The sequence below is a fragment of the Opisthorchis viverrini genome (assembly GCF_000715545.1).
Source record: "Opisthorchis viverrini unplaced genomic scaffold opera_v5_245, whole genome shotgun sequence".
Lineage (NCBI taxonomy): Eukaryota > Metazoa > Platyhelminthes > Trematoda > Opisthorchiida > Opisthorchiidae > Opisthorchis > Opisthorchis viverrini.
This window is the reverse complement of record NW_008751904.1, coordinates 655,008-682,562: the sequence shown is the minus strand read 5'-3', so window position 1 is coordinate 682,562 and position 27,555 is coordinate 655,008. Positions and strand designations below refer to the sequence as shown.

At 44.9% G+C, this 27,555-nt stretch overlaps 1 protein-coding gene across 1 annotated transcript in view; it reads right to left on the bottom strand.

Annotated features, from left to right (window-relative positions):
- Positions 1-27,555, bottom strand: part of T265_08977 (hypothetical protein) — a gene marked incomplete at both ends in the record, with an annotated part of 60,836 nt that overhangs the window by 30,892 nt on the left and 2,389 nt on the right. The window contains 18 exon segments of the mRNA XM_009174924.1: positions 3,149-3,174; positions 3,226-3,397; positions 3,809-4,164; positions 6,373-6,461; positions 7,531-7,681; positions 10,006-10,158; positions 10,215-10,350; positions 12,446-12,629; positions 14,251-14,446; positions 18,475-18,514; positions 18,652-18,902; positions 20,169-20,349; positions 20,870-21,061; positions 21,081-21,158; positions 23,225-23,350; positions 25,022-25,218; positions 25,649-25,682; positions 26,867-27,235. Of these exon segments, the coding sequence (XP_009173188.1) occupies positions 3,149-3,174; positions 3,226-3,397; positions 3,809-4,164; positions 6,373-6,461; positions 7,531-7,681; positions 10,006-10,158; positions 10,215-10,350; positions 12,446-12,629; positions 14,251-14,446; positions 18,475-18,514; positions 18,652-18,902; positions 20,169-20,349; positions 20,870-21,061; positions 21,081-21,158; positions 23,225-23,350; positions 25,022-25,218; positions 25,649-25,682; positions 26,867-27,235 (2,931 nt within the window).

Sequence of the window (27,555 nt, the reverse complement as noted above, 5' to 3'; positions counted from 1 at the left end):
TGTATTCGAACGCAATGGTGGAAGCCTTTGGAAATTTGCCTAAAACAGTACGACAATTGCTGAACTCAAAGGAAGTTGCTTAAATATCCTCATGGTTTGAACAAGAACACAGTGACCGGCATTAATGTTTTCTGGACCTCATCATCAGTTCAGTACACGGTTAATGACATGAAAAGACTCAGTCCAAATGACTAAGTGTCTGGTGCGAATTAAGTGAGACTCGACTGAGCTTTTAGCGGAACTGTTGAATCTAATGGTGTTTCGGTAAGAAAGGTGCTTGCATATTCACTTAGAAATTTGTCGTATCGTGCGCCCAACATACTCCGCTGAACAACAGCGACCTGTTGGCGGACATAGTCAATCGCCGCATGTTCCAATTGCTAAAACGCACGTTTCCGGCTGGGACTCTGCGGTCTTGGTCCACAACCAACCCCCTTTGCTCAAATGAAAACTCAAAGAAAAGATACCAGTCCTCACTCAGAGAAATACACTCATTTGCAAATTAATTTGGTTTTCACGAGAGACTCAACTGAATCTCTCAGAAACAGTCCAATTTGGGTTCAAGTAGAACATAAGGTTGACGGAAACTCGGGGACTGCGCCTACCTGATGAGCCCCAAGAAAGACGAAACAGGTCGTAGGCTGTCGAAGAGTTTTCAGCAACCTTGTGAGTAGTTTCCTTCATGGTCGTGTGTTCCTTCTCCTGCTGTCGTTCAAAGGAGTGCGCGTGCGCATGACACGGCAACTCTCTAAGGGAATACGTGAGCACATCTTTTACCGGAATACCAGCAGACTCAACACTTCAGCCAAAAGCTCAATTTCGTCCCATTTAATTGACACCGACCACGTAGTCATTTACCGTGTACCAAATAAACTTCCAGTATCGATCCAACGGCGTCACTTGACTACAGCCGTGGGTACGTTTGCGAAGCCTTGTACTGTGCTGTCAATGTCGAGGGATTTTCAGCAACCTTATGAGTAGTACATTACAAAGATATACATGTATCGCGATATTTCAGATATCGTAGCGACTGAAACATGAGGCGGCCTGGTGCAGCACATTCAGTTACCTGAGAACACCATAAAAACGAGAGATTCAGCTGGGTTCCAGGTGAGTCTCTCGAAAGAACCAAATTAGTTTGCAAATGAGTGTATATTCGCTAACACTGAGTCCACTTTGGTCATGTGACATGAATCAACCGGCCAAAGCACTCAGCGGCCCTCTAGATTGTCTCACAGCGTCGACTCGATGCGACGCGGGGGAGAGGACAACCAATCGTTGGTATATCATAGTTCTTCATTTCACCAAACAATCTTCGCTGCGTATTTCATTTTTCGCTCCTATTTTGACCATTAAATGTGTACTGATATGATATCCATCGAGAGTATCCACCGATAGCAAGCAGTTCGGAACGAAATCTCCATACGGGCAGATTACAAAGTGTTTTTGCACCGCCAAACATCTTTTAAGCAACCACAGGTGCCACAGCACTCTCTAGTCCTTTCGACATCCAATCACAATGATCTAATCCGGTAGATTCTTGTGCAAGATAAATGGTACCGAAACTGATCCGTGCCAGCCGCAAATTCAGGGAAGCGTCCTGAAGACAATCAGCCTACTCGAGTGACGATCAGTGGTTCTCAAGTTACGTAAAAAGAAAACTAAACAGTTGAAACCCACGATTCATCCGCGAGTTTTTCAGATGTTTTGCACAAGACACTGGTCAGCTTGGTCTATATAACTGAGGTTGAGGGAGTCTACGTCCAACACTCTGAAATGTCCGAGTGTTTCACTTTCTGACCTGTGCACGCAACAGGTACAATAAAGTATCTCCGATTACCGTCACGATAGTTTAAATAAAATCTATAGTGAAACACTTATACGGGTGCAGAGAAAGAGGACAGTTCTCATCCCAAACTAGATCGTGGTGAACCGGCCAATTCTTGGGCATTGACAACTGCCAGGTGACAGAAAGAGCTGCCCAGAAGCGCAGCTTTGAGACATAGTCTGCCTGAGAAGCACGTGATTCCTGTTCCGCATTGCAGCCTTGCTGAATTGTTCCAAATGTTCCCTGTAAAGAGTGAGAAACAGGGTCACTTGGTGTAGGCCATTCCCTTTAGGCCTACTGCGTCCACAAAGCTACTTTATAACGTTAACAAACGAGTTTTGGTTGTCCAATCCCGTCAAAATCGATCCGAAGACTCCGTCCTTATTGCCACCAGCAACTACCAGTAGATGAGATCTCAGTCTGTTGGTGTGGCTTCGCTAAAATGCCAGGAACTTAGATAGTCGTGTAAAGAGAATCAGTGCAAGTCTGTGGCTTATATCTCCTCCAAAAACGCTTACCTACACTCAACAGGTGGACTTGTCAATCCAGGGTCCTTTCTGTTTAAATGGCTACCAAACTAATTGCGGGTTTCTGAAAATCCACCAAGATTGTTCTTATTCAGGCGTTTTCTAAAGACGCATCTATTTTCGCAAGCTTGCGGTCGTTTGGTGATAACGTGAAAAATGTCATGAGTAGATCTGGAAATTCGCAAGTAGCTCATAAGGAAGACTGATGCACGTGACGAGTGGAAGTCGTCGCTCAAGGAGCCAATCAACACGTGACCAAATCTCATGGATTCCGTGATGGAAGAATGAGTGACGTTATATCCTGTCGAAGTGTGAGCCAATCACACTGAGCTAATCAGCTGCTCTTGATTACTGCTCAGACTACTAGCCGGAAGGTTTTGGATTCCCGGGAGATTCGTGGGTTTGGCATTGCTGAGATCAAACAACTGCACAGCGATTCTCGGCCTATAGGCTTCATATACAGAACAAAATCTCCACCGAAAAAATGCGAATAGACTGTGACAAGCTGATGATTAGCAGTCATTTCTGTCAGGTATTTTCATATGCCGATGTCGGTGTGTTCTATTCACACCAAGTGGCGGTGATGAAGGTGCTCAATCTGAGTTTCACGGGACGGTTTGCCTCACGATACTGTCATCAAGTTGGAAGGCAAACCATTGCTAGAAATGCTACGGATCAACGACACAGAAAAGATTTGGTGTTTACTGGATTAACAGACCACCTCCTACTACGTGTTCCGAAGTTTTAAACCGATGTCATTTGTCCAATGGGAAATAGCTATGCAATGACAAACTTTGTACTCCTCGGTTTTTCCCCACTCTGGGGACAAATTGCGAGATGGCTCAAGTTGTTAGAGTGCGAATTACTGACCGAAAAGTCCGTGGTTTAAACCCGACCTCTGCATCTCGACTTCTCCTGTGCAGGCTTGGGCGACCTGGCAGTATCCCAGCCCTCGTGCTCGAACCCGACCCCCGCCCCTCGACTTCCCCTCTCTAGGCTTGAGCAACCTGGCCCTCGTGCTTCTTTCTGGTGGCATGGCATGCTACATCCGAACGATTTTTTTCTGTATCACTATCGAGCCTTTTGGGGTTGATATGAAGAAATATTCATGCGAGCAACAAAACGCTACTGTTGTTTCCTCTGTTTCCTGATCACAACATAGTGCTTTGTTATACTACTTGTATATCTTTGGAGCGGTACTCAACGATCTGCTCAAGGTTAGCTACTAATTGTACGCTTAAAGAATCGATAAAGCTGAATTGTTCGGGTCAAAATTGCCGTTGAAGTGCAACGAGTTCCCTCGTAATTTTGCAGTTGCTTCTGAGATTTTTCCCTCCCTGAAGCCAGGTACAACAACATTAGCAGGTGATTAAACGTCAACACTTAAAAATGACCGAGTTGAGTTTGATGTGCATTTGCTTTACATCGTCGGCTAGTCTATATATCAACTCACGTGATTAATGTCTACCGGATCAACTGGCGAGTTGTTTTCCAGGAGAAACTCCACACAGCCTCGATGTCCACTGGCTGCAGCACAATCTAACGGCGTCCACTGCATGCAGTTCCGACAGTCCACTGCGGCACCTGCATTGAGGAGCAGTTCTAGCAATGCAACATGTCCGCTGGCCGCGGCGAGATGAATCGCCGAACTGCCGTCTTCGTCACGCTCGGAGACTAGACTGGGGACATGTTCGAGCAGGTGGCGAGCTATGCTAGTTGAAAATATACAAACAAGGCTGGGAATTTCATTTCTGAATGGGTGTTTCAGTTTTCCTGTGATTTCTGAAACGCATATATGAAAGCTGCCTCCTGGAATGAATGACAGCAATACTTTTATGTGAGTAGCAAGCACTTTACCAACTTTCCAATGATTGCCGCTGTGCTAGATCTCATCATTCCATCTATATTGACCGCAAGGTCAACTGAGTTTAAGTAAAGCAAGACGGCTTATTAGAGATTTTCCTAGGTTGGTTAATTTTATTCAATCTCAGTTGCGGCACACAGTGGATACAGGTGTAATGGTGTGTACTACTTATGAGTAGCGTCCTGTCTAGTTCCAAGCCCCGCCGTTATGTAAAGGCTACTACGAAAATTACAAAAACTCTCATTATTTTTTACTAGTCGAAGGACGCCAAGAAAGTTTTAGGGCAAGCTTGAGGAAGTCCCATTTTCACTTTCGTGTGCAACCCAATAATTCACGTTTGCCTGTAACTTCGCACCGGAGTGATATTTCCAGTTTTCAGGTAGTACCGAAACGCAAAAGCCCCCCCCCTGAGATCGACCCTTTCTTCCCTGGGGCTACAACATTCTCCCTCTGAAAACTTTCCAAGCCCTATATGCTACTCACACACTTACACAATTCTGTGCCTCGATGAAGTCCTTATCATTTTTCGAGACAGTGGTTCGACTTTAAGCAGAACATTTTTAATACCAGTCATAATGCAACGTTTTAGTGAGCAAGTTTATCCATTGCATTTATTGCCTTATTCTATCCTGACTGAATTGAATACCGCTCTTTTTCATGTGTAGTTCTTGGCTGGGAACCGGACTGCTTTTCAACTGGCGCATTCAATTAAATTTCCTCATGTTCGTATGTTTTATTTGCGTAAAACCTGGAGCCATTTGCCGGACAGGTTTGCAGCCCAGGAAGGGGCACCTGTTATCCGTTTAGTTCGAGACATCAGCAAGTCCTACTCTTCACCTTGATGTCGATTTCTTGGTTTCCTCAGCACTCAACCAAAAAAACTATGACTGATGAAATGTTTACCAAAAAATTTGATGAAGCATATTTCAGTGTACTGCATCCGTTGCTCATTTGGGCACCTTTGTAGGCAACCATTGACAAATATACGGGCGCTATCAACCAAGTGAGTTAAGCAAAACGTTGTTAATATCGAGAGCATGCTCTTCAACGATCATGAGCAGCCCAACTTTGATCCTGAATCATCATTGGTTGGCCCCACCCATCGCGTATACACTGAGTGAAACTCAGGAACGACGATCGATAGGATCATTGAAGTAATGAGAACGGCAAACGGATTGTTCAAACGAGGTGGATGTGAATACCAACCGTACATATCCCACACTTAACTAAGATTAATGGCTGTTTGTGGCCATCTGTTCTCACAACGAAGTTTTAATAATGCCCGTGACTTCTCAAGTCAGACAGAGAGAATGGTTCTCCCAACAATTACGTCGCAGTAAAAGCCGAAACCAAAGTTGGCAGGAGGTAGAAAGCAATCGTTATTAGTAACAGTAGCCATGGCAACCGGGAATGGTACATCCTTGACCGTGTTCTGCACAGTCCCCCAGGTTGTTATCCCTCGATCCGATCGCTGCTGATCTCTTCAGTTAGCCTGGAGACATCATGATCACTGATAGCGCCAAGCTCGGTGAACAAATCAGCGGCCACATGGTTGACGATCAATAAACGCACCAGAGCCGCTGGTGCATAAAAGAAAGTCCTTCGCCTTCAGAAGCACACTAACTAACCGATTGCAAACTACTGGACAAGAAAGTAAACACCTCATATTCTCAAAAGTGAACATCCTCGTTCATCTTCTTGAACTTTCGTGGATATTCATTGACCATCACGCAAGTGTAAACGAACGCTGCAAAGCAGTTTCACGGGTTCCGTAGTTAACCCCATGGGGTGTACCTTCCACTAGACACACACTAGCCACATACTACTTGCATGCCTCATCAGTAGTGTTCGCCGTCACGCCAGTATCACTGCTGTGAACGCGTAATAATGTTACGTTGTCTGACGGAAGATGAAAGGCGGGAATCGTGAGGGACATAAATTCCGTAAGACAAAACCATCCTTCTACATAAATGCTGTGCGCTTTCACGCAAAGCAGATTTTGATTGCGTACCACCGAAGATAGCCAAAATGACTTCTGCAGTTTAGCCCATGTTTCTCATTAGTAATAAGTAGAAAAATCTGACTTGTACTTTTTCCAATGTACATTCTGATTTTCACAAAAAAGATGTACACCATCTGGGTGTCCGACTCACCGCAGTCTCCCATATTTGGCCGCATTGTGAAACGGTGTGCGTTCCTTTTCATTTTTTGACGACACCTTGGCACCGTTTTCCAGGAGTAACTAAAAATGGGTAAGATAGCCGTGTGGCGAGGGACAACGGGTGAACACGGCTCAATACATTGCCTTGGATAGACATATTTGATAGTCAGACCCCAGAGGATTAGGGGATATAACTGAGGTTAACCTAAACCCAACGTCAGGCAGCTGTCGCTCTCCAGGCGGACCCATGAATCCTGTTTAGGTTTTTGCGTCACTTTTAATTAAATAGACATACGTAATACCCCAAGGCCTCTAGTTCATAAAAGATCATGTCGTTTCAATAACCCAAAAATATAAAGTATATATTCGAGTGGCGTTCGGTTTTAGGAACTAAAGATGTCCGATAATTTTGGCCCCAGAGACATCCTACAAAGTACAACCCACCCAGTTCATCTGGTTTACTAACATCCTAATTTACACGGCTAACTCCCCATGTGAGATCAGCTAAGTAATATACTGTTTGCTATTCACAGGCAAAGAAATTCCGGTGAAAAAACGGGAAAGAAGCCTACAAGTAAGAAAAGAAATTTAGTATTGGCCTCTATACACTGTATCTCCCTTCCGTGGAATCGCAGTTTACTTTTGTTCAAGTTCCACACACGCAAATGGTGTGCGATGCGATCACGAGATAAAATCAATAAAATACGAAAGGCCAAATGACGTGCTAGTCAAAGTGAGCGATTTTCACACGCCAAATCAACCAATCATATGAACGTAAAGTTTTGTGAGGGCTTTCAATCTATCATTAGCGTCATGGACCACAATGTGGTGAAAAATCAGTACTAGTTTTAAATAACAAGGCTCAAAAATGAGGTCAGACAACACGATCAGAGAGGATTGACGGAATGTGAAGCTGAAAACTTCGTTCAGGAAATATCCATAGAAGTGTAATCTTCATAGCAAAAACATGAATCCAGCGAATCTTAGATGTATAAGGATTGACGAAATTCCAGTTCGGTTGTGAAAGTCATTTTAGTCAGTACTGCTCTGTACATAGAACCTATCAGGAAAGTCAGACTCCTGAAAGCAACCAGTGAGAGCCCGAAATTTACTGAGACTCTCAGCGCCGCTAGATGTTGACCAGACAGACAATGCCCCCTCAATATGCAGCACTTCGCAGCCTTGCGTCGAACCCAGACAGCGCGAGTCGGCGTTGGCCAAGGTCAGACAACGCCTCCGCAATATGCGGCGCGTCGCAGCCTCATACCAAAGACAGACCGCGTGCTTCAGTATTGGACCAACTTCCAATTAAATGACTTGAGAACGTTGTACTTTAACACTCGCACGCACTGACGCTATCGCACTCGCTTGTTCGGAATATAGCTGTTGTGTTACCTTCTGTGGGTTATTTCTCGGCATTAAGCCTGGAGCGGGTCAGCAACAGATACCACAGAGTGGCTGGCGGAACAGAACCAGACAAAACAAGCCCAAGAAGATGCATATAGAATAAAGGATGAACTTTTGGATGATGTCAATGACGATACTAACCTACGTATTCTCTCATAACTAGGCGTTTTTTTCTTCAAGGGGAAACACCGATTCAAAAAACTTTCAGGCAGCCCCACAAGACTGATCAGAAGTAGGAGCTCCATGAGCAAGATGCTAACAACTTCCTCGTGTTCTTCATCAGAGAAGAATCGTAGTTGATAATTCTTCACTCAAGTTGTCAGTCAATAGGTGACCACGTGATATGGTTTCTGCTATTGAAGGATGAGTGTCACTGTGTCCTGTCTAAGCGAGAGTTGATCACGCTGCTTCTCAGCCACTCGCAATCAAGTAGTTAAGAGTTCAATCCCCGACCGAAAAGTTTCTGTTTCAAAACCCTCTGAGTTCCGTGAAATGTGCGCAGCTGATAATTCTCAACAAAGATGAAAGAGCTACACGGTGATGTCCGGCTTTTCAGGATAGATTGGCTTCACTTACACGCTGAAATGTTTATCAAATATTATATTACGTTAAAAAAGTGCCCAATCAGAGTTGTTAACCTTCCGGCCAATGGAACTTGTTCAGGCTAATGCCAGGTAGCTTTCCTCTAACAACCCTTGTGTAGTTGTGTCCGGAGGCCAGCCACCCCTAATAACCGAACATCACATCATTTGGACGGATGTCACGTGCAGGACACGCACCAAACGAGGGCATGCCCTGATTGGTCAGAATGTCAGCCAATCCGAGCCGAGCATCTTTGACTAGATGCTTCTCGCTCAGTCACAGAGATTCTGGCACGACCATGTGGAACACTCTGTGACCACCATATAAATACCGTTGTAATAATTTTCCTTTGTTTCCATAAAGGGCTATGTAGAGCTACCGTGTCTTTTGATATACCATAGTGGGCGGGGCAGGAAGCCAAGGGACCGATACAGAGTTGCACTACCGTACATCAAGAGTCACAGCAAGTTGGTTTTGAGTCATCAGTTCTCCAGCTTTTAAGATTGATCAGATCTTGTGGAGCTCATCTCACCCCACCAAATTTGTTTAGAGTAGAGGATAGGCTACTCAGAATGGAATGCACGATACTACTAACGCAAGTAAGTATAAAATTTTGGTCAAAACAAACTGGCAGGTGGACCAGAAGCGCGCAAAATTAGAAAATCCGCTAAAATGCCGCTTTCCCAAAAACTTGTGGCCTTCAAGTTGAATTTCGCCTCGCATAATAACTAGTGTAATGGTCACAATTTTATTAAAGCAATTTAGACCGGTAATGTCAATTTTGGATTGTCCTAAACTGTATCCACTTCCACCTGTTCGGCAACAAAAAGTGAAAAAAACAACCGATACAGAGTTGCAATACCGTACATCAAGTCACAACCAGTTGGTTCTGAGTCGTCAGCTTTCCAGCTTTCAAGATTGTTCAGATCTTGTGGAGCTAATCTCGCTCCACCGAATTTGCTTAGAGCAGAGGATAGGCTACCCAGAATGAAACGCACGATACTACTAACGCAAGTAAGTATACAATTTTGGTCAAAACAAACTGGCAGGTGAACCAGAAGCGCGCAAAATTAGAAAATCCGCTAAAATGCCGCTTTCCCAAAAACTTGTGGCCTTCAAGTTGAATTTCGCCTCGCATAATAACTAGTGTAATGGTCACAATTTTATTAAAGCAATTTAGACCGGTAATGTCAATTTTGGATTGTCCTAAACTGTATCCACTTCCACCTGTTCGGCAACAAAAAGTGAAAAAAACATATTTTGTGATCCCTTGGTTCCTCGGTAAACAAAAAAATGCGAAGTAGTGTGAATTTTTACCGCGGATAAGAATCGTCGGGCAGGTAAACCCTACTAACTGAGTTGCGTTAAAAAAAATCATTTACCTTCTACCGCAAATAGCCGGGGGAATATAGACCGGTAATAAAAACAGCCTAAACGCCGTAGTTAAAGCTACGAAAACCAGATTGTGGGTTGAAGGAGGGATCGATGTCCACGATCAGCACAGTTACCCTACAGGATACACAGTTGCTTGCTGTAACTAGTCGTAACTAGTCTCGCATTGGCGAGAACTGACAACCTGGTTGGTTTACTGCTGAGAGGGGGCGAGATGGCTCAGGTGGTTAGAGCGCGAATTTACTGGTCAGAGGGTTCGCGGTTCGAACCCGGCATCTGCCTCTCGATTTCCCCTGTCTAGGCTTGGGCAACCTGAGAGTATCCCAGCCCTCGTGCTTCCTTCGGGTGGCATGGCAGCTAGGCACTTGAAGGGTGTTACAGTTGAAAGATTTGTTTACTGCCGAAAGAAATTTTGGGCCAGTTTTGCCTTATTTGCTGCAAAATTTAAACAACGAATAATAGTAATCCTTACAAAAGTTACCTTAACAATTTCCGAATGCCCGTTTTTCGCGGCAATGTGGAGCGGCGTGTCATCGTAAATGTTGGGCAATTCAATCAACTCTTTGGCTTTCGGATGGTTCAAGATGAGCTGTGACAAGAATGAAATGTATTCACTGAGGAGAGAAACTTGCAAGTTCAGGAAAGGTAAGCGAGAACCACCTGACTCCAAAGCAAACCGTTTTAGAAAAGGTCGTCTGAACCCAGCGTGGACTGCGTTAGAACAACTCTCAGCACAAGGTCTACTCTGCACGCGCCTGGCGAAACCTTACTGAATTTTGGAGAGGCTCCACACTGTGAAACACTCCCCGCTTAACGAAGTCGTTCCAGTGGCGAACGTTGATGTGAAATTTCCTAAAAGCAAATGCCTTTGTCTCTTTCAACAATTGGCCTTCCTAAGCGTCACTGCCGGAAAGTTTTCTGGACAAACTGTCCCGTTGCTATATTGCGAAGAGCGCAAGGTAAGATCAGATACACTGAGGAAAGAATTGTGAGGACAAACTGAATGACTTTCATGAAGGAAAATAAATACTGTACGTATAGGTTTGAGAGTTCACTGCCGAAGAGAGTTTCTGAGGCCCGTGGACAAAGCAGACTAGGAGGTTTTTGTACGCGGATGTTCGTCCACATAAGCTCACGCCGGTGCTGCGAAGGAGAAGGTTCGGAAGACATCAGCTTACATTAGGTGGTAGCTAGTGATAATAGCTGGCATATCTTTATGAATATTCGTATTTTTTAAGAACAAGAGGTCTATGAGAAAGTAGAAATCACGGTCGTTTCACTGTTTTCTGGGCTTGGCAGTTTGGTTGCACATCACTCGAGATGATAGCATCGTTTTTATGCTGTGTTTGGTTGCCAGCGCATTGAACAATGCGGCGTTTGTGTCTGTATCCGTCTCCTTGGACATGGCGTGATCTTCGAGTACGACCAGCCGCTTACAGGATACCTGATCCTGTCGGTTGGCTCGTTCAACCAGCTATCTGGCCGTTGGACGTCCAGATAGATTTTGTCCCTGACCACGGAAACTCACGCCAGATAACATTCGTCCTGTCGGTGTTACGGTTGCCATACTTATCTGCGCCCGTGTGTTTATCTTGCACTATTCGATGAAGTTAACGTCCATTTGCTCGTGGTGGTCCGAGGGACTAGGTCGATTGATGTATGTCGTTTCAGTGAGATTTTTCAGACTTCCTTGAGTGTCCTCTATTTCCATTTTCCAAGACCACGCTTTCCAGGTTGTATTTGCGTCTTGAAAACCATGGCTCATGTGTTCTGGAAGCTGCAATTATAGTATTTCTTGAAACTAGGACAATCGATCGTAAATCCGATAAACCGATGGACAGAATTCCGCCCAACCGTTGCACCAAATTTAAAATCTACGGTCAGTTTAATAGGATAACTCATGAAGAACCAACAGATCAGGCGGAAATCACCGAAACTGGGGGACCCAAAAAGCAAGCGTCATCGGGTGCGAGTCACGTGAATCAAAGTCAAAGGACATCCAAGCTTCAAGCAATAAAAGACCGGCCAACTGGCCAGGCAACAGGATCAATCATCCAAAGAGTTCATCAAAAGTCAGGGTCATCACCGGCCAACGTCAGACACCTTCACAATGAGGCCACGCTAATCTCTCACGCCCTGACGATACCACCTCAGGTGATGACGAAATCCTTGCTACCTGGCTGCCACGCTCAGACAACAGAACAAGAGGCATCTATACGCCTTGATTGTAGAATGAATTTTTGGATCCTGTCCCGACGCAAATATTTCGGTGAGTTCATACGAACGATGGGAAGTAATGGCTGCATTCGATATTTGCTCTTTTTAGGGCCCAAAAGAATTACATACCCTTGGTTGTGCCTGGGGGTTTGAACTGCGGACATTTGATACGCGAGGCCAGTCCCAAATCTCCCCACAGTCTATTAGTAGTTCACACGGATAATAAAATTCACTGGATGAGTGAAACTTCCATTGGAGAAGCCGTTGCTTGAGCAGCCAGTCAACATGTGTGACCACGTGATGTGTGTCACGTGAATGAAAGATGAGCGGTACGAGTTGATTAAACCGCTGATCAGCTGCTCGCGACCAAACAAACTACTAACCGGGGGGTGATGATGCAGTTAAGATCAAAGACGGATAATCATGAATCTATTGGTCGCCCATCTACGGAAATGTGCGTAACTAACCCTCAGTACATCCACTTCGTTGGTCTCAGCACACAAGTAGACAATTCCCTTCGCGGTTTTCTCCTGAGCCATGATATTTGCTCCAGCCTCGATAAGAATTTGTGTCACTTCAACGTTTCCCTTTGCAGCGGCCAAAAGTAGAGGTGTGTAGGCATCATGATCCTGATTCTCCAAATCGCTGCCACTGTAAAGACCAGAAAAAAACAGTATGTGTAGTTCTGCCTCATAGGAAACATTCCCGCCTTGGTTGTCATTAGTGATCGTCACACATTACAAGAATAAATCTTAGTATGTCATCAATGGTGAAACAAGCCTACAATATTTGATACGCAGTTTAGAGCTATATTCACCCAGCCAAAAAACAAAACACACTGAGGAAATGGTTTTCTAGCCTCTTCTGATAGATGGACCACAGTTTTCCTGATGCCTTCTTAATACCATGAACCAAGTCTGGATAGCCGCTTGATAGCCTGATGCTCTTAGCCAAACCAGAAAAGCCAAGGAACGTGCGAATCAGCTGATCTATTGATCACTGTCGCGTACAGGCGTGTCATGTGTGGCCGGGCTGTTTATAAATCTCATGTGGAAAGTTCTAGGCGGGTCAAAAAGTGATGCTAAAAACCGAACTCATCTGTCGAGGACGAGTGAAGAACAACCAATGAAATCTGTCTCAACAAAAACAGTTATTCCATTGGCCGCTGTGTAAGCTAGTTGCGTTTGGAGCTGGTTCTCCTAACGCTTCCATAGGACCCAACGTCAATTTGGTAAAATACTCACTAGTCGCTGACTGAGGTCACTTCGATACCGGGCTACGCAGTTAACCCACGGGCCTGAAATGAGCTAGCTTGCGTTCTTTTTCATTAATACTGGATATCACAGTCAGAGACAAACAACCACGGTACACTTAAAATGACTTTCACTGGGGAATCAGGTTCTGTCACAAACAGTTCCGGGAGCAAGTGGTCCATTTCGTGAAACAAGGTTCTTACATATCTATCCACACGTTTTTTTCTTAGTAGGTGGTAGTTGTAAAATGACTGGAAAGAGGTTGGCCTCAAACCCAGTTAGACTGGATGGCTTGCTTAACTACATCGTGTTTTCAAATACGTGAGTGCTAATGCTTTCGTTGCGTAGCGGGATCTTGCCAGCTTCAGGGTGTCTGTAATTAAATGTTGCGTAGGTACCGGACTGATCAAGAAAAAGATATCTCAAAGAAGGATATGAAACTTCTTAGGTTGGGGAGCGTGCTACGCATGCCTGACCAATGTGTTCAATTCAAAACTTTCACTGGCTAAAGTCGTTATGAAGACAGAACATGAAATGAAGGCGGTTATGGTTAAAAAGAAAGGCCTTGTGTCTTCCTGTCTTGGGCCTCAGAAGTCAACCCTGAATGTGGTTTTAAAAACCTTGCGTGATATAGATTAAAACTGGTCCCAGTCGTGATCTCACTGCCGTTAGCTAAACAAATCAGCTAGCTGGTGAAATCTCCCGCCATGTACTAGGTTTGTGTTGGGTGAGCTCTGTAGTAAATCCATCCCCGTCGCCAACACAATTAAAGATTTTAGCATATCAGAGCTTGAAAAAAGAGGTGGTAGAACCGGAAAAGATAATCAGAGTAGGGCGTACATAGAACACAGCTTGAAGAAAATACATAACACTTTAGTACCGAAGGTTGATTAGCTCAAGTTTTAACGTCATTGTCTGGAGAACAGTCCCCAGGATCCGTCGTTCCGATGCAAGCATTTCAACAGCTCTGACCACTTGTGCCTTGTAAAAATAATTGAACGAAAAACTGACCAGCTTACTTTTTAAGCAGTAATTTCATTACTTCCACGTTATTGCGCTCCGACGCCTTGTGCAGCGCTGTTTGAAGTAGCAAGTCCTCTGCATCTATTTGGACACCAACCGACAGAAGCAGCCGCGTTGTACTCAGACTACCAACACGCGCAGCCATGTGCAAACATGTTTCCTCAGTCTCTGGAGTAAGGTTCGCGTTGGCACCTGTTTAGTCGATGCAAGACGCAAAGGAGATAAACCATAAGCTCGCGTACACCTCTTAGTAAAGATGCAATGACTGTACGCAAAATGGGTTCTTTTGGATATTGGTCTGTCACCGACTGGGGCAAATTGGATGACATCAACAGTGAGTAGGGAGCTAGCGGGGAGTCGTAGTGTGTTGGTGTGCAGGAGCTTTTTTGTGGGACGTCTTCTCTGAGCAGGAAATATACAGATCCCTCAACGGATCGAAATAACTGAAGGTTCACGAATGTGACCTTGAAGTGTGAAGCTGGGGAAGTGAATTGGTCCACGTCACCGATGTGTATTCGACTTCATGTAGCCTGATGTAACAACCGCTCATTCCGATAAGTTGTATGCGCGTTGGCTTATCAAATAAAAACGCTTATGCGAAGTTCCGCTGTATAAAACGACAAATGGGAGGTATTAGCCGTACTCACGTGTTTCAGCACCATCTCAATTCAAAAAACGGTCTTATTCCAATTTTCACAAATGAAACTACTCATAAAGTTGCTGAAACCCCTTCGATCTTGTGAGTAGTTTTCTTTGTGAAAATATACTGCGATATCTTGAATATCATACCAAATGGAAAATTAGGTGGCCTTGGTGCAGTATATTCATCATCATAAACCAGATATTCTATTAAGTCTCCCGCGAAAACAAATTGGACTCCAATACACTACTCATAAGGTTGCTGAAAACTCCTCGACAGCCCATGACCGGTTTTTCCTTTCTTGAGGCTCATCAGGCAGGCGCATTCCCCGATGTGGACATTCCTCAAATGTGAACACAACTCTGTAAATCCGCCCAAGCACACACAATACGCCAATCAGCTGTCGCCACCAGAGTAGTACTCACAAGAGACCGCGTCGCCGACACGAGTAATTAATTTGCAGGCGCATCCCCGATGTGGACATTCCTCAAATGTGAACACAACTCTGTAAATCCGCCCAAGCACACACAATACGCCAATCAGCTGTCGCCACCAGAGTAGTACTCACAAGAGACCGCGTCGCCGACACGAGTAATTAATTTGAGCAATTCTAATGCACAACCATGTTAGAGTGAACGAATTGTGAGAACTGACGGCTGTTGGTCATGAAAATACTGGCAACTAATTGTGATGAGGCTAAAAGTTGACGAATAGCTTCAAGTCCAAGAAGGGAAAAATGTGAACATTTCGCCAGACATAACACTACTCATAAGGTTGCCCAATTGTGTGATGTGTTTAGGAAAGGTGAACAGTCGTTTTGTCACGGCTGTAGTTGTTGATTATTCAACAGGCAAGTTGGCAATGATCGTCTCAACTGCAGAACGATTTCCTCGGGGGTATTGAAACCCATAGTATGATCCCTGATCTGCCCAAATTTATTCCGCTTCAAGAAGATCTGCTTATTTCCACAGCTGAACAGCAGATTTACGAAATAAATGCTGACGCTCCTTAACAGCGAGAAATTTCTCTAGGATACATGAGTCATTCGAGGAACCAAGCACGAATTCAAAAGTCTTCCATAAATTTTTGAGTAGTATGATGTGTCAAGAAATCATGTTGCGACATCTCGGATATCATATCGACCATTATCCGGTGGCACCTGTCTGTTCAGGGTGACTTGCCGACAAGACTTAATGTGATGGATGATGGCACATCAATGAACAGGAGGGGTGTTATGAACTGGTAGAAGTTTCGATTGGTGTACGCCTGAATACGACTGAATACAGATGTGTCCGGGTTTGAGCACGTACTTGAGTCTCATGCTCAGGTGACGTGTGTAGCCCAAGGAGGGAAGCTTATAAAGTTATCAGCACACGCACGCAAATTGAGAATGGCTGCTGTTTTTGCAACATTTCGTCATTTCACTAATGTACCATTCCAGTGAAGAGTTCCAGAGCGAATAAGATGCGAAAACCAGTACGTACGCCATCGACAAAAAGAAACGGCAAAAATTCGCAGAGGCGTTTGACCTAGAGCCGACGTAAGACCCCAGCGGACTAGGATCTGAAGTGTCACTTAAATTTATCAGATTGAATGCAGTTGGTACGCATCATGTACCTCACAGATAGTGTGCCGAAACTGGTTCTGTGAACGAATCTGTTGATAAACAGAGCTAAATAGACAGAACCTAATATCAATAGTAGAGAAGCTCAGGGAACAGTGAAGCACTGAGTCTTTGGGGGCAACAACCAGTAAACCAAAGTACGGATACAGAGAGACTGGACACCATTCTTGGTAAAGGTCGCGCGCGGTATTCAGTTTGTTCGGAATACATTGAAGTCGTTAATCATAGCGTACGAAAGCAGCGCCTATAACGAAACTAAATTAAAGCGCGCGCCTAGCTTCATTTACCACCAACGAACGGACTCTAGCGATTGCGAGGGAAATGTCAAGAGGAGGAAGGCCTGGTGTAGTAGTCGGCTGAGAATTTCCGTCGCTGGAAATGCAATCAAAAACAGAAAGATTAGGTGCCAAATCGCACGCGAAGACAGACGGCTATCGACAATTACAGGGCAAGTGGAAACAGCAAAACGGGGAACCAATGCCAGGGGAGTACAGCAGTGAAGTGAACGTGCAAAAGTGACACTGCTCATGAGTAGTAAAAAACTCAGGTAAAGCAACGCTGGCTGTGACTGATCCAAAAGGTCGATTCAGCAACCAACATTGATGTGCGCGTATTCTGGATGGCCGTTTCCTCCCGAACGCTTTGGCACCTCATTGAATCAAACTATTGGATTGAATTTGTTCCTTACACACACACTGATGGGGAAGTTCACGTCCCGTTTCACCGACAAAGTAAATCACAGTTTCTTGCCGGCCGCCTAGCATAGATACGGCCTTTAGACTTTTTCACTGCACAAAACTGTGACAGCACGTGTGGGATGGCCTTTTTCCGGGGCAGTCTGTAAGAGTCCTGTCTGTGGCTACACTTTTTTCTACAAGGACACATCACGCGTTACAGTAGCCACCCGTTGCACACGGGGTTCTACTTTCATTAGCCTGATCCAATTGTCGCGCCTACTTTTTTTCTTTGTAAGTAGTAGGGAGAGACTGATCGTAATTTTCCATTGGCCCAGTGACGATTCTGCCCTTCGGTGACTCGTTTCCAAATTTTATCTACCTTCTTTTCACTCAGGCATCTGATTGTACGTGTATTGTCTTCATTAGTCGGCCGCACATTCGGTTATAAGGGTACTTCCTTGAGGGTTGGGGGCTAATCACAGAATTTCAAAACTGACGAAATGATGTTTTGGTAAAATTTCGGCAAATTTAGTCCGGTTTTGTCTGGAGTGAACATCGCAAGCAATCCATACGTTGCTTTGACCGATTCTCCAGTATGCTCCGCATTCCGGTGGACGGTAATGTCGGCATATCGACCGATACATTCCATTCCAAAAATACCTATGGATGTGGTTGTACAGTGTATTAACTGTCAGACTGTAAAAAGACATTCAAACTCAACTGACAGGATGAAATATCATTTGAAAATTACGGAATTTTCCCACGTTACGGTCAATCTATGAATGGCTCAGAGAATAAACGTACTACGTAAGGTCAGGGAAACTTCTATCTGAGAAGTTGAAACTCAAAGAGCCAGTCGCACGTGACCAAGTGATGTGGCTTCTGTAATCGAGGCATGAGCGGTGCTCTATCCTGTCTAAATGAGAGCTAAATACATTGCTCCGCAGCCACTGGAGGCCAAGAGTGTAAGCGTTCAAACCACTAGTTGGGAGGTCGTCGTCTGGAGAATCTCTGGAGTTTCGTGACACACGCACTGTTGACGATTCCCATTAAGCATAAAACAGCTGTGCAGCGCTTCTCAGCTTTCCAGAATAAATGTCGCCTTTTACAGACAGAAGTCTCCATTGCACTGGGTTAAACTGACTGCCCAAACGTTCAGCCCCACATCTTTGCTGAAATTTTTTCGCAGTAGATTGTAGTACCATTTTCCACCTTGTTTTTAGGAGGAAAAGGACATCAAGGCATTAGCGAAATTAATTTGGTTTTGCGAGAGACTCACCTGGAACCTCGTTTGTAATGTTTCCAGACGAATGAATGTGCTGCACCAGGCCGCCTCATGTTTCAGTCGCTACGATATTCAAGATATCGTGTTACTTGTACATTCATAATGTGAAACCGGTCGTGAGCCTCTCGACGAATTTTCAACAACCTTATGAGCAGTGCATCACGAATGTACATGTGTCGTGACATCTCGAATATCGTAGCGACTGATGCATGAGGTGGCCTGGTGCAGCACATTCAGTTGCCTGGAAACATCACAAACAAGGGCTAGGTTCAAAGTGAGTCTCTCGAAAAGCCAAACTTGCTTGCAAATGAGTGTATTTTGCTCATATATGCAATTTGAGTTCACGCAGAACATAAGGTTGATGGAAACTAGGGGACTGCGCCCACCTAATGAGCCCCAAGCAGGGCGAAACCGCTCGTGGGCTGTCGACAATGTTTCAGCAACCTCATGAGTAGTATACGAAACCATTGTTTTAGCTTTTTGCTTATGATAACCAGTATTCCACTAGTATTCCAATTACTTTCACGTTGTGTCGGACTTACGTCCCAACACGTTGTTATATGATGAACAAGGTGAGCCAGATCCTGAAATCCGCACAGATATTGATCAATTGTTAACAGATCTACCTAAAGTTTCTACAATTCACTTGGCTGCTCATATCAAAACAAAGACTTACCGGAAAGTCCAACTACTGCAGCGGACCGAGTGACCGGATGGAATAATGACAATTTTCCAAATACAAACGTGTTCCAACTTGACAACTTGTCAGCTTTATTGTAACATTTTCTTCTCCCCCCCCCCCCCCCCACACTTTTTTCCCCCCCCCAAATTTTTTATCCAAGACGCATCAATCAATGCACCCGCAGCTCGAAACAACTGCTGGACTCTCTCACGTGAACAGTAATCGATATCGGACATGTGCAAACTCTAGTGTCCAGTGCACGGTCTATGATTCGGAATAAACGTATACGTAAACCTCATCCCAGTGCGACAGACTTGGTGCTTTCGCCAATATCATGTTTCGCCAGTGAACGAAGGATACCATAATCTGTCCGTACCAGTTCTCGAAGGAGTATTCTCCGAATTCCTGCTTGTATAACTGTAAAACCATTACCGAAGACCGTATTTTAGACGTTTCAGAGACCACTATCCTGCTTGCTTCTTCGCCTTTTGAGAGTTTGCAACCAGTCTCATACACGCGATTACAGCGATCTGTCCAACTTCACCGCCGTGCTCAACAAGTGTGGACTGGTGCTTCGTAGCTGTTGTTCGCCAGATCGGCCCACTGGTTAAGAGGTGAACTTACTGACCGGAAGATCCGTGGTTCGAACTCAAGCCCGTCATCTGGACTGCTTAAGTCTAAGCTTGGGCATCCTCGTGGTTCCTTCGGGTAGTACGACAGCTTGGTACCGAAACGGTGTTACAGCTGGATGACTACAATATTACTACTACCGGTAACTGCCAAATCTGCTTGGCCCTCTAGCTTGCTAACCAAAGTTTTGAAACCAGTTATCAGACATATCAACACGGTTGCCTATCAACACTGCATTCAATCGCACAAAAGGCAACAGGTGGGCTGGATGCCGCCTTCGAAGCACGTTTAGAAACCAGGATTCAAAACAGCTAAGCTGCTCACAAGATGAACGAACCAGTTTTACGACATACCTCGCACACACAAAAGTACTCACCGTGTTGTATGCAGAACTGGGCAACCTCTGAGTATCCATTGGCAACGGCCCAATGCAACGGTGACTCCCCATCTCGATTTAGTATGTTGAGCGGCGATACTGGGCTGTTCACCTTGGACAACGCTGCTTCCAGAATCAACTCAACAAGCTGCAGGTTACCTGTAGCACAGGCGAAGTGAAGCTAGCGAAATGAGGGAATGCAATTTTGTTGAATTTTACGTTTCCATCCGTTTTTCAAGTGATGAAAACGAAAAGTCCAAACCTACATCATTACACGATGAGAACGGTGATGCCGTTTTGTGCCCTCCGGTTGCTACAAATTTTTTGGGGGGATCATCCCCTCCTCCTAACATGAGCACCCTCCCAATATGAAACAACCAAACAAATTTGGCGAACCTGTAAATTTCTCCGATACGAAACCAGCCAGTAAGCAAACAAGCTCTCGTGAGAAAACTGGAAAGGCCTTATCTCCTTACACACAAGCATTTAAATCGTTTAGTTTTCAAGGCAACCACCTCTAACTACTAGTATTCAAACAAACAATGGGGGATCAGCAGAGCGAAGCGGAAACTGCTTCACAAGTAGCCGAATGTCAGAGTAGCCGAAGTCAGACCGATCGATCAGATAAATGAAAGTAACTGTGAAAGCTCAATACAAATGTTTGCAACTGAGCGTATTTCGCTAATCATCATTTCGCTAACATCATAGACGAGGGATTCAGTTGAGTTTCTCGTGAAAACCGAACTGATTTGCAAATGAGTGTATTTCTCGAAAACGGTCCAATTTGGGTTCAAGTAGAACATAAGGTTGACGGAAACTCGGGGACTGCGCCTACCTGATGAGACCCAAGAAAAGCGAAACCGGCCGTGGGCTGTCGAAGAGTTTTCAGCAACCTTATAAATAGTACATTACGTCAATACATGTATCGCAATGTCTCGAATATCGTAGCAACTGAAACAGGAAGCGGCCTGGTGCAGCACATTCGTTTTTCTGGAAACATCACAAACGAGAGGTTCGGCTAGGTTCCAGGTGAGTCTCTCGCAAAACCAAATTTGTTTGCGAATGAGTGTATTTTGTTAATCACACCAAAAACATGTTCACACTAGTGCTTTCGGGGCAGTTTGGGTTACGGTAGGTAGATCTGTTGCTGAGCAACGTTTCGCTTCTAACAACAGCTTCGTTAGGCCAAGTGACTAGGTTGCGAGGCTGTCCAAAACTTAACATTTTCCAATCGAACGTTTCAATCCAGGTCACAATACGCCTTCTTATCGCGTTGCCTAACCGAAATTGTTCACACCTTACCAGGAATTGGCGAAACGTCTAACGGACACGATCTTGGGTGAAATTGTATCCATCTTGTAGTCAACTGATCCTCCTTAAAGCTGTTCACCGATCTTCCGAGTAATGAGACGGGATGAGCTCGAATAACGTCTTACCCTGGCTTGCCTCGAAACCAATCGCGAAGCTCGACTGTCTATTTATTTGCCTTTTCGAGGTTAATGTCCCGCTGGACCATAGTCTGGCGCAGAGCGGCACACAAAATGATCATCGACTGCATTGTGAAGACTTGTACACCAGATTAGGCAAGTGGTTGAGTTTGACTCAGCTTAATTTGAGGGTTAGCTGAGATATGACCTTAAGCGATTGGATTGGAACGGTGACCTAGAGAAGGTGTTTCGTATTTTTCAGGACGCACTATTTAAAAGCTTAAGCTGTTTGGTTTGATGAGGTTACATGAGCCCTCCGGGGGGACAATCCAGTAAGGGAACCAACCGCATACGTGCTTAAGTTCTCGTAGGCACCTGTAGGTCATTCTGATGCGGTGCAGCCATCCACCCCAGATCAGCAGCGAAGGAAACCGCGAAAGTTATGACCAATGTAAATATGTGCTCGATTTCACGGCTGAAGACGATGTTATCTATTAGCAAGGACAGGCTCTCTGAAGAATGTTTCAAGACTTGGGAAAAATCTGAACGGTCTTCGTTGACTACTGAAATCCGGTCGAAAGTAGATTGCAATTTCTTGCACGAACCCGAACGTTCATCTGGTCATTTCTAACTTAGGGCCCTCTGCAACCTTGTTTTGTCATGTAGCTAGTACTTTTTAGGAAGAGGGCTCTAACACAGAGCACAGTACCTGCTTTATTAATTCTGTTCTGACCTAGGTCCCCGTGCTCTTTCACACTGGGTCACGTGTCTGTGTGTGCAAGTGTTCGAACGTTTGCTGAAATGAATCAATCAGGGTTAAGCGCATTGGTCACAACTTTGTTCCAAATACCTTATATCTTCAGTTGACCGTGCAAGCCGCTCACATTTCCAAATATGTTTCCTGATGAACAATGTAGCAGGGGCAACCAATTACCAACCAGAATTTCGATCTGTCTTCGAGCTTCACGTGGGGCATTCTAGTGGAAACACAAGGCCTTCTACACCCGAAGGTAACCCACGCCTCAACAAAACCGTGCAGTGGTACCTCGTTCAAGCAATGAACCAAGCTCTGAGTGCACTCCCATAGTCCCTTATAAAGTCAGAAAGCTAATTACCCGTTGCCATCACCCGAGGCAAATTCTGATTCCGTTGAATTCACCGTCTTCTCACTGACTGCAAATGTTATTTTTATACTTTTTTTTACTTTAATTAGCGAATCAGCTGTGAATTTGGTCAACGTACACCAGCCGTATGCTGTTTACTTTAGGTGTTACCGGATGGCGTCAACGAATTCGTAACTGGGAAGCTATAAAACGCGTAGTTGGTTGTGAACTAGGTACTTCAGTTGCAGAAAGTACCCAACTCCAGCAGTCGCATACCTCGTCATGGGCTACGGACAACGAAACATCGTCAGTCGACAACGGATAATTTGACGGAAGGGCGTGAAGCAGACCGTGAAGAATTTAGAGGTTGTTCGTTTGGTCCACCTTCTAAGGTCTGTCGCCCGTGATCCCTTGATCGTGATGATGATGATGATGATGATGATGATGATGATGATGATGATGATGATAAGTATTTACTGGGACTTCCTTGGTCTCGAGTTCTGAAAAGCCAGTTTTCTAGACCTACCGGTGTGCATCTTGCTTGCGTCATCGCAAGTGGATCAGCATTGACCGTCAGGAGTTCCCGAACGATCTCCAGTTCGTTGTGCAACGAGGCCAAATGAATTGCTCGCATGAGGTCGTGATCTTCGAGCTTCGGAGAGGAAACGGAAAAATGATAATAAACACCCTCAGGCGAACACTTCGCGGGCTGCTGTACTCAACTTCTCTAAAGTCATTTTTCATCAGGATTGAAACTAAAATGTATGGTCGGCCCAGTAAAAACAGTTCCCATAAACTTGTGACACCAAAAGATGTAGAAAATGGATAACACATTAGCCTCTGTCCACTTGACATGACTGCGTACTACGTGCTGTGTCAACACAGTAGATCTGTGGAAAGAATGTGTTTAACCCCAACAGTAAATTTAATTAACTCCACATCATATGTTGTAATTAACAGTTTTTTTGTAGATAGTCTTAACAGCCCATCGCAGAGAGTGGTGAGCTATCACGTGACACGAATTCCTGCTAAGTATTCACCCTAATTGAATGTGGCTACTTCATTTGGGCTAAGCTCCAATTAGATAGCTACTGACATACTACTTATTGCTTCCAATCACGATAATCATGGGCTAGTAAGTAGCAGGTTTCTGAGGATGGCTACTTAATTAGAACTTGAGTAGTTAGCAGAGCACAACTCGGTTTGTTGTTGGAAACTAATCCTACCGGTGTAGTAGTATATACTATTGACGAAACATGTGAGTAGCTTCCGGCGAAGAGCCAAACTGCCGTCCTCACAACTGTTGGAAGGTCCGTAGGGAAATTATAGTACCGCCTTTCAGTGCTTGTCCACTGTTGTCCAACACTCAACGAACGCCCCGGAAAGTTCAGAAGGACGCTTGAAAATGCAAAATACAAAAATTGTGCAAACGCTGTCTGATAGCTTGGGACCGCTTAGTTTGGGGGTGGGTGGGCGATTAACACGCCCACGGGTACCCTTTTACCGGTGTCCCCGCCCACTAAAGTGTATTTATCAACGAAATGACACTCACAGGACAACTCCCAGCTGTCGTTAGGGTCCACTGACCATTCGTCCAACGACAGCGAACGGCCGCTGATACCTTCTTTACCCACGTCGACATCAGATATGTTTCTTATATTAGCGCGTTCACAAATAGCCAGAAATTGCGAAGAACAGATCCCTCCAATCAAACAACAAGATGGCATGAAGAGTAGATTGACCCAGTCGGAATGAAGGAACAGAATAAGTGAACGGGAGCCACCCAAGAAAAGAAGGCCTACTGAATCCCAAAAAATGGAGACCATCAAGGAACCCGGTGGTGATGTTAGGACAATGTTCCTAACTTCGTCCACTGCGTGAGGAGTTGAGGCAGAATCATTCCCAGAATATGGACCACAAAAGTAGCTGGCATACCTGCAGTCGATCGGCTGTAGTGGTTCATGATAGTTAGAAGTTTAGACCTTGGAGCGTGACGGCTTCTGAGTTTTACGGGTGTGCAAGCAGACATTCGTGGGTGAACTTTGTCGGACCGGCGGGAAACACAAGGCTTACATCATATTTCACCAATAACAGCTGTGGGTAATATGATTTTGCCAGTGACCCAAACTCAAGTTAAGTTTTCTGGTGCCAGAGAGAAAAGAGCTATTGAATGCCCTATTGTAAGCGATTAATCTACAGAGCGGGGCACGCAGGAAGGCGGCTAGACCGGTTTTATTCTTTCCGTGGAAATTTCATCAGATTAAACAAACTGCGACGATTTCACTAAGGTTTATGTAGGACAAACTGCCAGAAAATCGCATACCAGAATCAGTGAGCATAAAAGAAGGATTAACAAACCACCAAGGAGTGCAGAAGAATACCAAACGCTGGTCAAAGACTCAGCGATGGCGGTACATGCCTTAGACACAGGATGTAGGATAGATCTGGAGAATGTGGAAGTTTTAAGACGGGGACTGCGATTCACGCCACAGCGGCTGATAGCCGAGGCGGTGAAAATTACTAAGCATCATAGCGTGAATAGAATCGAGGGTGTGGAACTGGCGAGCATATGGAAAGCTGTCTTAGATAAGCCGAGTTGACATGTGACGGTGCGGTTGTCAATCCACTTAGGATCATTAGAAAAACCGGGGGGTAGGGGTGGAAACCCCAACCGACCAAAGGTCACAGATTCACCGCACTTACACAACTATCGTAGCACTAGCTCATCCACACAGACAGACGAAAAGTGCAAACGACGTTCGAGGGGGTCATCACGTGAACCGATCCGGGAGAACTAGACCCTTAGCTGGACCCAAATCCATGTAGGTTTCCTCATCGGCTTAACACTTGGTGACTAACATTAATACACAGACTCCCCTGGCGGACACCTAACACAGATTTAACTTGACGCGGCTGACTGGTTCTTCTTGTGCCTTGAATCTCCACCAACCTCGTAACTTAGTTACTTGGCCTGAAGAAGCTTTCTGGTTAAAAGCGAAAAGTTGTCCAGAAATAAATCTATCTATTGCTACCAAACTTTTCGAAAAGACACTATATATAGCTTCCGCCACAGATGGGCTCCACATACAGGACGAAACGCCAGGTGAAAGAAATTTCACAGTATTACCACCTCACCAACAAAACATTATGTCAAAATCTGAAACTCAGACACGCTCTAGATTCCCAGTTCCCAAAGTTTTTTTGCAGTCGTTTACTTTTATTGTGGACCACAGTTTATTAATGCCTTCTTAGTGCCGTGAACCCGAGTCTGGATAGGCGCTTGATTGTCTGATACAATCAGCCAAACCAGAGAGCCAATGAACGTGCGAATCAGCTGATCTATTGAACACTGACGCGCACAGGCGTGTCACGTGTCGCCGAAAACGGTTATTCCAGTGGCAATTGTGTAGTCCAGTTACGTTCGGAGCTGGTTCTCCTGATATCTTCAAGTTTGCTGTGCCAAGTATCCTTGTTTCAAACTGTGTGTTTGCTCAATGACGTAATTTGCTGGAATTTATCCGGGGCCTTTAACTTCCTTCAGAGTTGCACAAATCGAAGTAGTTCCGAATGAAGTTGAAACATGAACTACCCAATATGGAAGCTATTTAAGTGAACTTCCAAGTTCTGAACTGAAGACGAAAACTTATAACTATTCATCTGAAATCCTACTCTCCTCAATAGTAGGGACAGATAGGTTCCATATATAATTTCAGTAAGAATCTCAAGTAGTGTGACCTTGAAAAAATGGTCATTTGAGCGGAGGGGATCAGAGGAAAGTTGGAATGTCGTCACGTTTTTTTCACCACGAATACAGCAGTCCTCCCCCTAGTGGCGGTCGCTGTTGGGGCGGAGTCGGTACACTAGACGGTGGTTATTCGCGGATGTCATTGTAAACTTTCACCCGAATGCTCTTCTGTAGTAAAGTATTAATTTATATGCCCCGCTTGCTTCAAGAGCTAACAGTCAACATATTGCTCAACTCAAGCGCATCTCTTAGATAACTGGCCCTCTGTCTGGCCGCGATTTTTCTGCCAGTTTGCTGTCTTTCAATCCCGTTTTTGAGAAAGGAACTCGTGTATACTCTTGTCGTCACCACTTATAAGTGAGATACTATAATTTTTACCAAGGACAGGATAGTTCAGGAGAACGTTTAGTTAGTCTTTCCTACCTCAATATTGATTCCAGGTTCTCGAACCAATTGTCGCGTGGCAACTTGGTTCCCACGAATGGCAGCGTAGTGTAGAGCAGTCCAGCCATTCGCATCCTGCCCGTTCAACTCAGCTCCGTGGGTGACCAAATAGTGAATCACGGGATCAAAAGGTTCCCTCGGTCGAGCACGAACGGGACTCGTCACCACTTGGTTCAGTAAAAGACGTTCCGATGGTGCCTGACCTGTTTCCCAAAATTGAACATTGACATTTTCAAAAGATTCGCCACTCAAATTCACCGAAATCGATCTGTTCTCCTCACGTTGTGACTGTTCAATCTGATGCCATTTGTTTGTTTGGTGATTCGGTGTGGAACCCGGAAATTCCAACTGAAAATGGAAAACTTGAGAACTATAGCAGTTCGGGGTCATGCAGTCCAGACAGAAGACCCACGACATGACACGGTTGAAGTGTTTTCAATCCAACGACACCTAATCCACCACTTACAACAGAGAAAAATTGCTGCTCAGCTTCATATGACAGTGGGTAATATTCACTTCAAGCCCGTCCGATATCCATGTAAGCACGGATGCAGTTCATTCCCAAATAGGTTCGCCTCTATGTGACCAGCAGAACTACCGGTGAAAGGAAAAAGGCCTTCGTTGCAAAGTTATCTATTAGGAAATGCCAACTGACCGGTTACAGACCA